At 48.3% G+C, this 12,187-nt stretch overlaps 1 protein-coding gene across 2 annotated transcripts in view; it reads right to left on the bottom strand.

Annotated features, from left to right (window-relative positions):
* Positions 1–12,187, bottom strand: part of SLC35F3 (solute carrier family 35 member F3) — a 430,572-nt gene that overhangs the window by 114,457 nt on the left and 303,928 nt on the right. The window contains exon 1 of one of the 2 annotated variants that reach the window (XM_030812665.1): positions 2,747–3,115. The exons of the other annotated variant lie outside the window; for it this stretch is intronic. Within the exon in view, the coding sequence (XP_030668525.1) occupies positions 2,747–2,822 (76 nt within the window). The 5' untranslated portion in view covers positions 2,823–3,115. Of the gene's footprint in view, positions 1–2,746; positions 3,116–12,187 lie in introns of those variants that run through there. 2 annotated transcript variants of the gene reach the window in all.

The following is a 12,187-nucleotide window of genomic DNA, read 5'->3' on the forward strand; positions in this document are numbered from 1 at the left end:
TGGATGAAGCATTTGTTGAGTAAATGAAGTCATCTTGCCCATCTTCCTGTGTTTGAGTTTAACCAAGCTTTGCCTTTTCTATTTTGGTTTTATATGTACCACATGCTGGTGCCTTCTTGCCTCCCCTTAGATGACACACTCTGCAAGCTAATAAATATTCCTCGCTGGCTGCATTCCCTCCCTGTAGCCTGTCTGCCATCCATACAGAAACACCCACAGCATGGGGACCACCTTGCCCTGTGCATTCAAGTTAAAACAAAATGATTCAACACTTCCAAAACCAGCACATAAGATGCAAATGGTTTCCAGAAAATAGACCAAAAGCCAAACTGAATAAAAACACCAAGGAAAAAAACCAGGCAGAGAGAAAGAGCTATATGTGAGCCAGGCATACCAAGGGCAGATTTTATCAGGCCTCGATGGGCAGAGTTTTGCATGGGATACTTGTAGGTATCCCATGCAAAATGCAACTGGGGGCTTGCTAGGCATTTTCAGCTACCTCTACCCTATTGCATTTCCTCACAGCCTGCTGAAGTAAGTTGTTCCTTCTCTTTTACATTTGAGGAAACTGAGGCTGTGTTCATGATTTACACAAATCCAACTGGAAAAGGGGCAGAGCCCAGTCTTGATCCTCAATCTGACCATTTCTTAGTTCACTATACATTTCCATTATCCACAGGCATTTATGAGGAAATGCTAGTTCCAAAGCCAAGCCCATGCTGAGGCAGTTGCTGGCGTTAGTATGTGCAGGAGACTCAAAGCTCTTTTGGCAGCAGCCCTAAGAGATTTTTTGGGGGGGTTGGTGGTTAGTGGGAGATAATTTTCATTTTCATTCCCTGAAGGCAACCTCCAGGCTTGGCCATAGGGAAGTACCTGTGCCTCGCATGCCACTTACTGCCTCCTGCAGCACCTCTGAGGCCACAGCACCCAGTTCAGGTAGCCCCACCATCCACGTCCTGCCCCACTTCCAGTGCAGTTCAAACCTGTCCTGCCCAAGGTGGGCTGGGAGTTTCCCAGGGAGACCCCCTGCTGCTGGAGAGCAGAACCCATCTGTCCTACGAGCAGGTAGGAGTGGGGCAGCTTCCCATGAGGACCCTATGAGTGAGCAGACACTCACTCCCTGCTTCCCTCAGAGAAATAAATGGCCAATCCTTCCCTCCCCAACTCACACATACACGTGGGCACTGTCTGGGAGTAGGTTTAGAAATACAAACACCCCTGGAAGAGGTAGCACTTGCACTAAACTCAGGTGTAGATGGCTGATATCAAGTCATTCCTGAGGTTGGGATGGAGGAGAGAAGAAGACAGCCACAAGAAGGAAAAAAACCCAACCTCCTAAAGATAGAAAATGATGAGAAATAGGTAAGTAGTTGCAGTTCAGTGCAAACTCATGTTCTGAAAAAATGCATGAGCTTTGGATCAGACAGCCCAGGATTCCATTCCTGCCTCACCACCTACCAACTGTGGGTCTAGAACACGTTAACCCACTTTGCTGGGGCCTCACACTGCTCCCCGGTGGGATGGGGGTCATAGTACGAGGGCAGCTGCAGGCAGGCCTGTGTGGACAGTTGAGCTTGGGATATACAATTACCAAGCCAGCCTCTGTCTTGTCCTCGCTGGTTCTCAGATTTATTGTAATAAACAAGAAGTCACGAGTGGGAAGCAGGGTCCACAGTAGCCTAAAGAAGTCCAGGCTTCCTGGGACAGCAGAAGCCAGGCTCTGAAGGAGCCCAGGGCTGCCCCTCATTCACCACTGGTGCTCATGGGCTCTTTTGGCTCAGCACAAGCAAAAGCCTAGAGGGGAGCTCCTGGGACCCAGGGGATGGTCTGTCTGCCTCACCTGGCCAAGGTGGCTTGCTCCTGGCAGAGGGAGTTAGTCATTCCACCTCTGCCTCCTGGGAGGAGGAGTTAAGAACTGGGACTGGCCCTCTGCCCCCTTCTCCACTGGAAAGCAAGGCCCCTTAGGCCAGCAGAAGCCAGCTGTGTATGAGGAAGCTCTCCTCGGTGGGCTGCTTCTTCCCCTGTCCTCTCCCTCACATTTCCTGGGTGGGAGCAGTTCCAGGCAGAAAGGACAACACGGGGAGGAGGACACCTTCTGGGGGCCTCTCACAGCCCTTCCGATCCCTCTCCAGGGCCTGGGAAAGAGCCTGTTTACAGACTGGTGCTGGCTCTTCCCTCACCTGTGCGCCCCGCCCATTCCCAAAGAGCAGGGCAGTCAGTTGGCTGGTGGCCGGAAAGGCTTCGGAACACGCAGGAGAGACGTCTCCTTAGCCCGCTGCAGCCCTCTCCCGCCTCTACCAACCGCGGGCAGCACCTTTGGTCGGCCTGGGGGTGAGGCACAGAGCTCCACACCCAGGCAACTCAAGTGTGTGTGTGGTGAGGGGACACTGGGAGCGGCTGGACGACCCCCTCCTGCCGAACAGACAAGAGCCCCAGGACAAACTGGGATGGAGGTGAGGGTGCAGCTGCTGCCAGATGCGCTGGGTGCTGCCCAGGAAGGAGAGGGTTGGGGAGCCGGGTGCTTGCTCGCCGCAGCAGCTCACTCCTTCTCGCCAGGGAGCTCAGGGCAGCCCCCGAAGCTGCCAGGTCCCCCCACGCAGGCGGCGGCGCTCTGCACTGCGGAGCCGCGTCCTGGGGTAGCAGCACCCCCAGCCCCGGCGCCCCGCAGCCAGGCAGCCCCCCTCAGGGTGGCAGCATTCCCCGGCTAGGGTGCAGGGACCCCTGGGGCGAGGCGGCCGCGCATTACCTTCCACTTTGGTGAGGGTCAGGACCGGACTGTTGCAGGCGCTGAGCGGGGCCACCCGGGCCGAGTGCTTCTTCATGATGAGCCGGCCGCCTGCAGGAGCGCTGCCGCCGATCGCCTACATCCTGGGGCCGGCTGGAGCGCGTCTCTCCCGGGCCCGTGGCCGACGCGGCCCTCTGCCGCTGGGGAGCACCAGCGGCTCGCCCCTCTCAGTCCCGGCCTCCCCGGCTGCCCGCCGGGCTCCGGTCGCCGCGTTGCTCACTGCGGCGGCCGCCCTGCAGCGCACATCCTAACCGGCCGCGCAGCCACTCCACACACACACACGCGCGCACAGCCTCCTACTTGGAGGTTGCTGCAAACTCCAACGTCACGTACAAGTGCACTCCCTGCTCCCACCCCGCAGCTCACCTGCTCCGCCCTCCACCCCGGGACGCCCAGCCCCGCAGCCCTCATCCCTCTCTTCCTCCCAGCCAGGTCCTGACTCCCTCTGGCCACCACCTCTCTGAGGACCCCTTTAAAAGGACCAGCGCCTGCGGAGGGGAGACCCTGAGAACTTAAGCCTCAGTGTTGCACAAGTTTAAAAAGGGAAGTGCTTGACTTTGGATTGAGAGTTGGCTCTTCAGTGTGCGGAAGTCCTGAATTATTTCACAGGGAGAGTTAGAAAAAAGCAAAGCTTCCCAAGGCTGCCATTCACTTCTTGAGTCTAGAGGCATATTATCTTGTCCGGCCCCGTGGACAGCTACTTTTTTGTGGGGTGGAGTTGGGGGGTGGTTCAAACACCACAGAAGCAAAACAGCCACAAGAAAACAAAGGCTTGAAGTGATTTCTGCTCCTACCCCACTGCCTCAGTCTGGAGATCCAAACTCACCTGGGTAGCAGGAAAGCTCCTTTTCTGCCCAGCTCCCGGGTCCTTGCTTCAGCTGCAGGTCTGACATTTGCCTCTGCAGGCACTGGCTTCACTGCTGTCACTCAGACACAGCTGTAAGCTACTGGCCGATGGTGCTCATGAAAAAGCTATGATGTATACCTACTGCATCACTCGCCAGCACAATCTCTGAGTGACCACTGAGTCCGGAGGGCCATTTATCCCAAGACAGTGCATCATCAGAGGTGCCCCGCCATCATCCCTGCATGTAGGACACACAGGGCTCCTGCAGCCCCAGAACTCCCAGGGCCTTGTGTTCATCTCCTTTACAGATGCCCAGCCATCAGTTTGGGTCCCAGCCTCAAGGATCAGTTGAGATTCAAGGTGGGTTTCGTTATTATTGTTGGTTAGGTCTTTGCCCAGAATTTCAGAACCTTCAATACTACCTGCTTTCCTGTGTCAAAGTTAAAATTTCATTGTATTATGTCATTCAAGTCCCCACAAGGGTAGCTCTGTGGAGTGGTACAGGGGAGAGTGAAATTCAAGCAATAGGGTTTCCTAGCTCAGCACCTACCAGATGTTTCTGGTGACATCCACCTGCAACCCCCAGCTTTCTGGCAGAAGCGGCTCCTAGGAGTTGCTCTTGTTGGATTCTTGTTATTAACTGCCCTCTTGAACAGCTGTAATGAATGGAATGGCTCTGATCTCCAAAAGGCCAGGGCTTCTCAGGGTTGCTTTCCACTACTACAGCCAAGGAAAAGGTATATAGGGTCCCTGCAGAGCCCTCTAGTGGTACCCCTCCACATTACATGCCTCTTACAGGAAACGTTCCAAGACTCCTAGTGATGACACTACAATAAACCAATAAGCCATTTCCTTCTTCGGAAAATTTAAACTCAAATAAGCTTACAGCAAAAGAATTACATATTGTATATTAAAGAGGATCTTTTTACTACAAAATAATACTTCTATGTGTTTCATCAAGTTCATCAATAACATTTATTATATAGAGTAACTAAAACAAATATCACATAATCATTGCACACGTTTTTGAGCACATGCTATGTATTATCTAACTGTTTTACATAAATAATTTCATTTCCTACTCTCAAAAGCTCTGTAAGATTGTTGTTACCTCATTTCATAGATGGGGAAACTGAGGCTGAGAGGATAATGTCGCAGGTCATAGACTGAGTAACTGGCCAAGCGGGGATTTAAATCCAAGTGTGAACTATTCAAAAGCCTGAACTTACAACCACTATGTTATTCTCTTACATGTTGGAGATATAAAATGCAAAAATTCCTCATAGCTATTCCAAGTCAGCTGAGAGATACGTGTCAAGTTTGAATGTGGTTTTGATATATGATACATGATTTCACCGTGCCTGAGCATCTGTACACTCCTGGGGGAACTGGTTTATACTTGTGCTGATGTGGGTCTCCTCCAGCACCTCACATTGGCCTCTACACACGTGTTCTACTGGGCAAGTCACAATGACAAGTTGTATTAGTCTGTTTTCACCCTGCTGATAAAGACATACCCGAGACTGGGAAGAAAAACAGGTTTAATGGACTTATATTTCCACGTGGCTGGGGAGGCCTCACAATCATGGTGGAAGGCAAGGAGGAGCAAGCCATGTCTTACATGGATGGCAGCAGGCAAAGAGAGTGCTTGTGCAGGGAAACTCCCCCTTATAGAATCATCAGATCTCGTGAAACTTATTCACTATTATGAGAGCAGCATGGAAAAGACCTGCCCCCATGATTCAGTTACCTCCCAGTGGGTCCCTCCCACAATATATGGGAATTCAAGATGAGATTTGGGTGGGGACACTGCCAAACCATATCATTCTACCCCTGGCCCCTCCCAAATCTCATATCCTTACATTTCAAAACCAATTTTGCCTTCCCATCTATCCCCCAAAGTCTTAATTCATTTCAGCATTAACTCAAAAGTCCACAGTCCAAAGCCTCATCTGAGACAAGGGAAGTTCCTTCCACCTATGAGCCTGTAAAATCAAAAGCAAGTTAGTTACTTCCTAGATACAATGGGGGTACAGGCATTGGGTAAATACAGCTGTTCAAAATGGGAGGAATTGGCCAAAATGAAGTGGCTACAGGCCTCATGCAAGTCCAAAATCTAGCAGGGCAGTTGAATCTTAAAGCTTTGAAATGCTCTCCTTTGACTCCATGTCTCACATCTGGGTCACGCCAATGTAAGAGGGGGGTTCCCATGTTCTTGGGCAGCTCTGCCTCTGTGGCTTTGCAGGGTACAGCCTCCCTCCCAGCTGCTTTCATGGGCTGGCATTGAGTGTCTGTGGCTTTTCCAGGCACAGAGTGCAAGCTGTCTGTGGATCTACCATTCTGGGGTCTGGAGGACAGTGGCCCTCTTCTCATAGCTCCACTAGGCAGTGCCCCAGCAGGGACTCTGTGTGTGGGCTCTGACCCCAAATTTTGCTTTTGCACTGACCTAGTAGAGGTTCTCCATGAGGGTCCCACCCCTGCAGCAAACTTCTGTCTGGGCATCCAGGTGTTTTCATAATCCTCTGAAATCTAGGTAAAGGTTCCCAAACCCCAATCCTTGACTTCTCTGCACTTGCAGGCTCAACACCGCATGGAAATTGCCAAGGCTTGGGGTTTACACCTCCGGAAGCAACAGCCCAAGCTCTGTGTTGGCCCCTTTCAGCTACTGCTAGAGCAGCTCGGATGCAGGGCACAAAGTCCCTAGGCTGCACACAGAATGGGGACCCTGGGCCTGGCCCAGCAAACCATCTTTTTCTCCTAGGCTTCCAGGCCTGTGATGGAAGGGGCTGTTGTGAAGACCTCTGTCATGTCCTGGAGACATTTTCCCCATTGTCTTGGTGATTAACATTAAGCTCCTTGTTACCTATGCAAATTTCTGCAGTTGGCTTGAATTTCTCCCCGGAAAATGGGATTTTCCTTTCTATTGCATTGAGGCTGCAAATTTTCTATTGCATCAGGCTGCAAATTTTCCAAACTTTTATGCTCTGCTTCCCTTTTAAAACTGAATGCCTTTAACAGCACCCAAGTCATCTGTTGAATGCTTTGCTGCTTAGAAATTTCTTCTGCCAGATAACCTAAATCATCTCTCTCAAGTTCAGTTTCACAAATCTCTAGGGCAGGGGCAAAATGCCAAGAGTCACCTTTGCTCCAGTTCCCAACAAGTTCCTAATCTCCATCTGAGACCACCTCAGCTTGGACTTTATTGTCCATATCGCTATCAGCATTTTGGGCAAAGCCATTCAACAAGTCTCTAGGAAGTTCCAAACTTTCCCACAGTTTCTTATCTTCTTCTGAGCCCTCCAAACTGTCCCAGCCTCTGCCTATTGCCCAGTTTCAAAGTCACTTCCATATTCTTGGGTATCTTTTCAGCAATGCCTCACTTTACTGGTACCAATTTACTATATTAGCCTGTCTTCATGCTGCTGATAAAGACATATCCAAGACTGGGAAGAAAAAGAGGTTTAATGGACTTATATTTCCATGTAGCTGGGAAGGCCTCACAATCATGCTGGAAGGCAAGGAGGAGCAAGTCATGTCTTACATGGATGGCAGCAGGCAAAAAGAGAGCTTGTTCAGGGAAACTCTCCATTACAGAACCATCATTTCTCATGAGACTTACTCACTGTCATGAGAACAGCATGGGAAAGACTTGCCCCCATGATTCAATTACCTCCCAGTGGGTCCCTCCCACAACATATGGAAATTCAAGATGAGATTTGGGTGGGGACACAGCCAAATCATATCGTAAGTGCTCAATAAATATTTGTCTGTTTTTAAAATATTTACTTTCTGTTTAATGCAATGTTGTGTACAGAGTCAAATAGTTAACAAATATTGTTAAAGATCACTAAATCCTTTTTTTTCACATGCAGGTTACCCCAGGGGTTGTTGATATTTGGGAGGTCATCACCTCCTCATGTCTGTTAACTTCTGCTTACTGAAGAGGAGTTACTAATTGCCATCTCAACTTCTTCCCTTTATTTTTAAGCACTCCATGCTGTTTCTATTTTTCATTTTCCATACTCAATCCCATCAGTCCTATGTGCTCTGTCTGCTCTGTTGTGTTTCAACAGCTGCCCCACCCTATCCTGCTACCCCTCAAAAAACCAAACTTCTCATACTCCTTTTCAAATCAGGAGTTTTCTGTCTGATTGACCATATGAGTATGGATATTCCTTAAGTGAACACTTCTTTTTGGGAGTAGGATGTGGTGGGAATGCCTATTTTAAACCTCACATAAACAAAATTATCCAGGAAGCTAATGGTGTACTGGTGTATAAGCATGCACTACTGTTTTGAGAATTCCAACAATTTAAAGCTTCACTGGAGCTTTTTTTATTATGGCCTAACTGGAGTTAGTCCATAATAACCTATTCTAGGATACTCAGAAAATTGCCCAAGCCCCACTTAAAAACTCAAATCTCACAAAAACTCAAATCTCACATTCCAAAAAAAAAAAGTGCTAATAAGTCTTCCAACAAAGAGAGCTGAGACCCCTGACATATCAATGGCAACAATACTGTATAAATAATGTCCAGACAAAAGGATGGGTCATTTGACCTCTGACCCCTATTCCTCTTTTGAGGGTGTTAGCATCAGATAATATCTGGATGAGATCACTGGGCACCTATCTGTCTTGACTTTAGTATTACAGGAGCTAGGAAAAGGAACTGGGCTGACTTTTTCAGCTTTTACTCATTAAACAGGTCTTCCTCGTCATCTTCTAAGAATGTACTGTGCAACAGTTTGCTCATCAAAGCCAAGGATCTCCTCAGCGATGTGTGATGGTGTCTATTCTGATAGAAGCCTGTTCTTTATCACTAGCCCCACTCTCTTGTTTTTTTTTCATTGATATGGCTGGGAATTGGATGGGTATTTAATGACAATTTATGGTAGTCTGATATGGCAGACTTATGAAGAGTGACTAGGTTTTGTGATCTCAGTAGAGGTCTGGATACTGAAGTGGGTGTGCTGGGTAGATATAGAAGCGAACAGATGCAGAGCTCACATGCCAGGAGTGTAAGTTTTATACTCCCTGCCTCCTCCCAACTCCTCACATGCGAACCACAGCGAAAGGCAGTAAAAAAGGAGTCCTAGATAAGAAAGGAGACAAAATGCCCAGTTTCTCCGATCACCCAGGGGCTGTATTGAAATTGTGACCCTCAGGGCGAGGACCCAGCCATGGCCCTTTAGAATGAGAAAGCAGACAGGCCTGGGCTGATCATCAGGAAGAGGGTAGCTATGTTGGGCCCACCTGATTCCTCGGATTCTGGAGGTTTGTTACTCTTCTTCCTGGTACAGAATTCCAGCCTGGGTTGTGCAAATAGCCTCTTGTTGCCCTACTTGGACTGGTTCACATGTGCGCCATCCACAGGGGCCTCTGGTCTATTCATTCCCATGCAGGGGTATGTAAATATCTATGGTCCCACTGCACAATTCCAATAAGGCATCAATCCATTTGCTAGAGTTAAGTGATACTTATGATTCCCTGGAGACCAACAGAGCATGGAAAATGCCTTAAAATATAGCCAACATCTTGAGTTTGAACTCCAGCTCTTCCAGGAAGAAGCAGCCAACCTTGAGTGGCCACCAAGTCTCCTCTGGCCTCAGTTTCCTGATATGGGCTTGAAAGAATTGGACACCTTTGGCAGTTTTCCAGCTGTATATTTTTCTTTTCTTTTTTCTTTTATAAAAGAGACAGGATCTTGCTCTGTTGCCCAGGCTGGAGTGCCATTATGTGATCACAGCTCACTGCAGCCTTGAACTCCTAGGCTCAAGCAATCTTTCCACCTAGGCCTCCTGAACAGCTAGGACTATAGGTGTGCACCATCACACCTGACTAATTTTTAAAAATTATTTCTTTTGTAGAGATGTGAGCTTACTGTGTTGCCCAGGCTTGTCTCAAACTCCTGGTCTCAAGTAATCCTCCTGCCTTGGACTCTCAAAGCACTAGGATTATAGGCATGACCACCATGCCCAGCCCAAACTGTTTCTTGGTCTCTGCAAAGCAACTCTACTTTTATTTGTTGGGGTCCTATGTTAGATTTGGTTTATAAAAGAGATGTCATGGCTAAAAGAAAGTTTAGAAAACCATCAACTAGATAATCTCCTAGGTCTTGTTAGCCTTTAAAGTTTGGGGTATATGAAATTATTGTCCTAGGTATTACAATTGTTACTGCCTACAAAGACCTTAACAATTATCTTTCATGTCTCCAGTTAATTAAATTGATTCTTGAGGAGGAAGGAAAGAAAGAAGAAAAGAGGAAGGAGGGAGGGAGGCAGGGAGGGAGGAAGGAAGGAAGGAAGAAAGGAAGGAGGGAGGGAAGGAAGGAAATAAAGAAAAAAAGAGGAAGGAAGCAGGGAGAAAGAAAGAAGGAGGAAGGAAGGAAGGAGGGAGGAGGAAAAATACTGTTAAAATTATATTCATGTAAATTATGTGAAGACCTTTACTTAATGTGTTCAGAATAAATTCATAAATGTTAAATCCAGCTATGGTTTTCAATAGTCAGAAAACAGACCATTTTAATTAATTAACTCTGAAATATCAACACTGTTTAATAGTCCTTCACTGTATTAAATAGTGAGAATAACAAATTATTTTTATGGTTACCAGTGTTTAAAAATAATCACTTAAAATTGACCCAGATGTGGAATTTCACCCCAGTACATCAGTCCACAGTATTCAGAAGCCCTCTGAGTGGGGCAAGCACTGGCATGTCCAACAGGAGAGAGAGAAAGCCTAATGATATGGCTAAGTAATGGACTCCCATGCACTGGGCAGCTCTTTTCCCTCACCTGGCAAGGATCATTGACATCCTTTCCAATAACTCCACATGCAAGGGCAGGAAAACAAAAACCTCACGTCTCTTTTCTTCCCCAGACAGCAACATGCCTCAGTAAGACAAACTCAGAACTACTAGGGTCCCATGAAGCTTTCTCCTCTTTCTCTAGGGAGAAATACCAAGGCTGAGTAACTCCAGCTGGGGACAGGACATTGAGAGGTAAGACCACTGGGCTTCCAGACACATCCCCTGGCCCCTCCGGACTCTCTCAGGGTGACACACAACAGCTGACCCTGTGGTGATGCTGGAATCCAGAGTCAGGATCATGATGATGACTAAAGCAGAGGCACGGAGACGGGGGCAGGGTGTCTGCCTGCTTCCTCTGTGAATCCAAGTCAGGGCCTGTCCTGTGCTCAGCAGTGGACACTAGATGGTGGCTTCTGGAGGAGTGCACCATGGCACAGTGGAAGCTGAGCAGGGCACCACCCTGGCAGCGGCATTGCTGGGAGGGAGCTCCTGGGTTGGACCCCTAGGGGAGAGTGGGGCTCCCTTTCCTGGGACCTTCCAGAGGTCAGCTGGGTGGCCAACAGAGAGTGGGGGTGTCGGGGGACAAACACAGTGTCTAGCACACAGTAGGTATTCAAGAAATGATACTCCCTTCCCATTGAGAAGTGGTCATGCCAGCTTCCGGGAACTTCTTCCAATAGTGTGAATCAGTACAAAAAGGGGGCACTGCTTATACATGGTTTTACTTGGGCAAGCTATTTCATCTCTCCATGCTCAGCCAGATGTCTCATCTCCAAAATGGAGATAATAATAGTATCTGCCTTATTTGGCTGTGAAGATTAAAAGAATTAATATATGTAAAGTGGTTATAATAGTACCTGGCAAATAGTAACAATCAATACACATCAGTCTTTATTTTCAGTAGCTTACATAATGGAAAGGGTCATCTCTGATTTGGTGCCTAAAACAGTATATGGCTCATATAGTAGGTGTTCCAAGTGAGAAGAAGGAAAAAAGGAGGGAGGAAAGAAATGAGGGTGTGAAGGAATAAAGGAAGGAGGAGGGAGGGAGGGAGGAAAGAATGAAGGAAGGAAGGAAGAAAGGAAGGAGGGAAGGAAGGAAATAAAGAAAAAAGAGAAAGGAGTCAGGGAGAAAGGAAGAAGGAGGGAGGAAGGAAGGAGGGAGGAGAATGGAAGGAAAGAAGAAAAGAGGAAAGAGGGAGGGAGGGAGGGAAGCAGGAAGGAAAGAAGGAGGAGGGACAGAGGGAGAGAGGAAGGAGGGAGGGAGGAAGAAAGTAGGAAGGAAGAAAGGAAAGAAGAAAAGAGAAGAGGGGAGGGAGGGAGAGAGGAAGGAGGGAGGGAGGGAGGAAGGAGGAAAGAGGGAGGAGGAAGGGAGGAAAGAAGAAAAGAGGAAGGAGGGAGCAGGGAAGGAAGGAAGGGAGGAAGGATGGAAGAAAGAAAGGAGGGAAGGAAGGAAATAAAGAAAAAAGAGGAAGGAGTCAGGGAGAAAGGAAGAAGGAGGGAGGAAGGAAGGAGGGAGGAGGAAGGAAGGAAAGAAGAAAAGAGGAAGGAGGGAGGCAGTGGGGAAGGAAGGAGGAGGAGGGAAAGAGGAAGGGAGGAAGGAGGGAGGGAGGAAAGAGGGAGGGAGGAAGGTGGAAGGGAGGAAGGAGGGAGGAGGGAGGGAGGAAGGAAGGAAGGATGGAAGTAAAAAAGGTAAAGGATGGAGGCAGTCTATTAACAGGACCTGGAATTCTAGAATCTTCTAGAA

Source organism: Nomascus leucogenys, chromosome 5 (assembly GCF_006542625.1).
Source record: "Nomascus leucogenys isolate Asia chromosome 5, Asia_NLE_v1, whole genome shotgun sequence".
In the NCBI taxonomy this organism is placed as follows: domain Eukaryota; kingdom Metazoa; phylum Chordata; class Mammalia; order Primates; family Hylobatidae; genus Nomascus; species Nomascus leucogenys.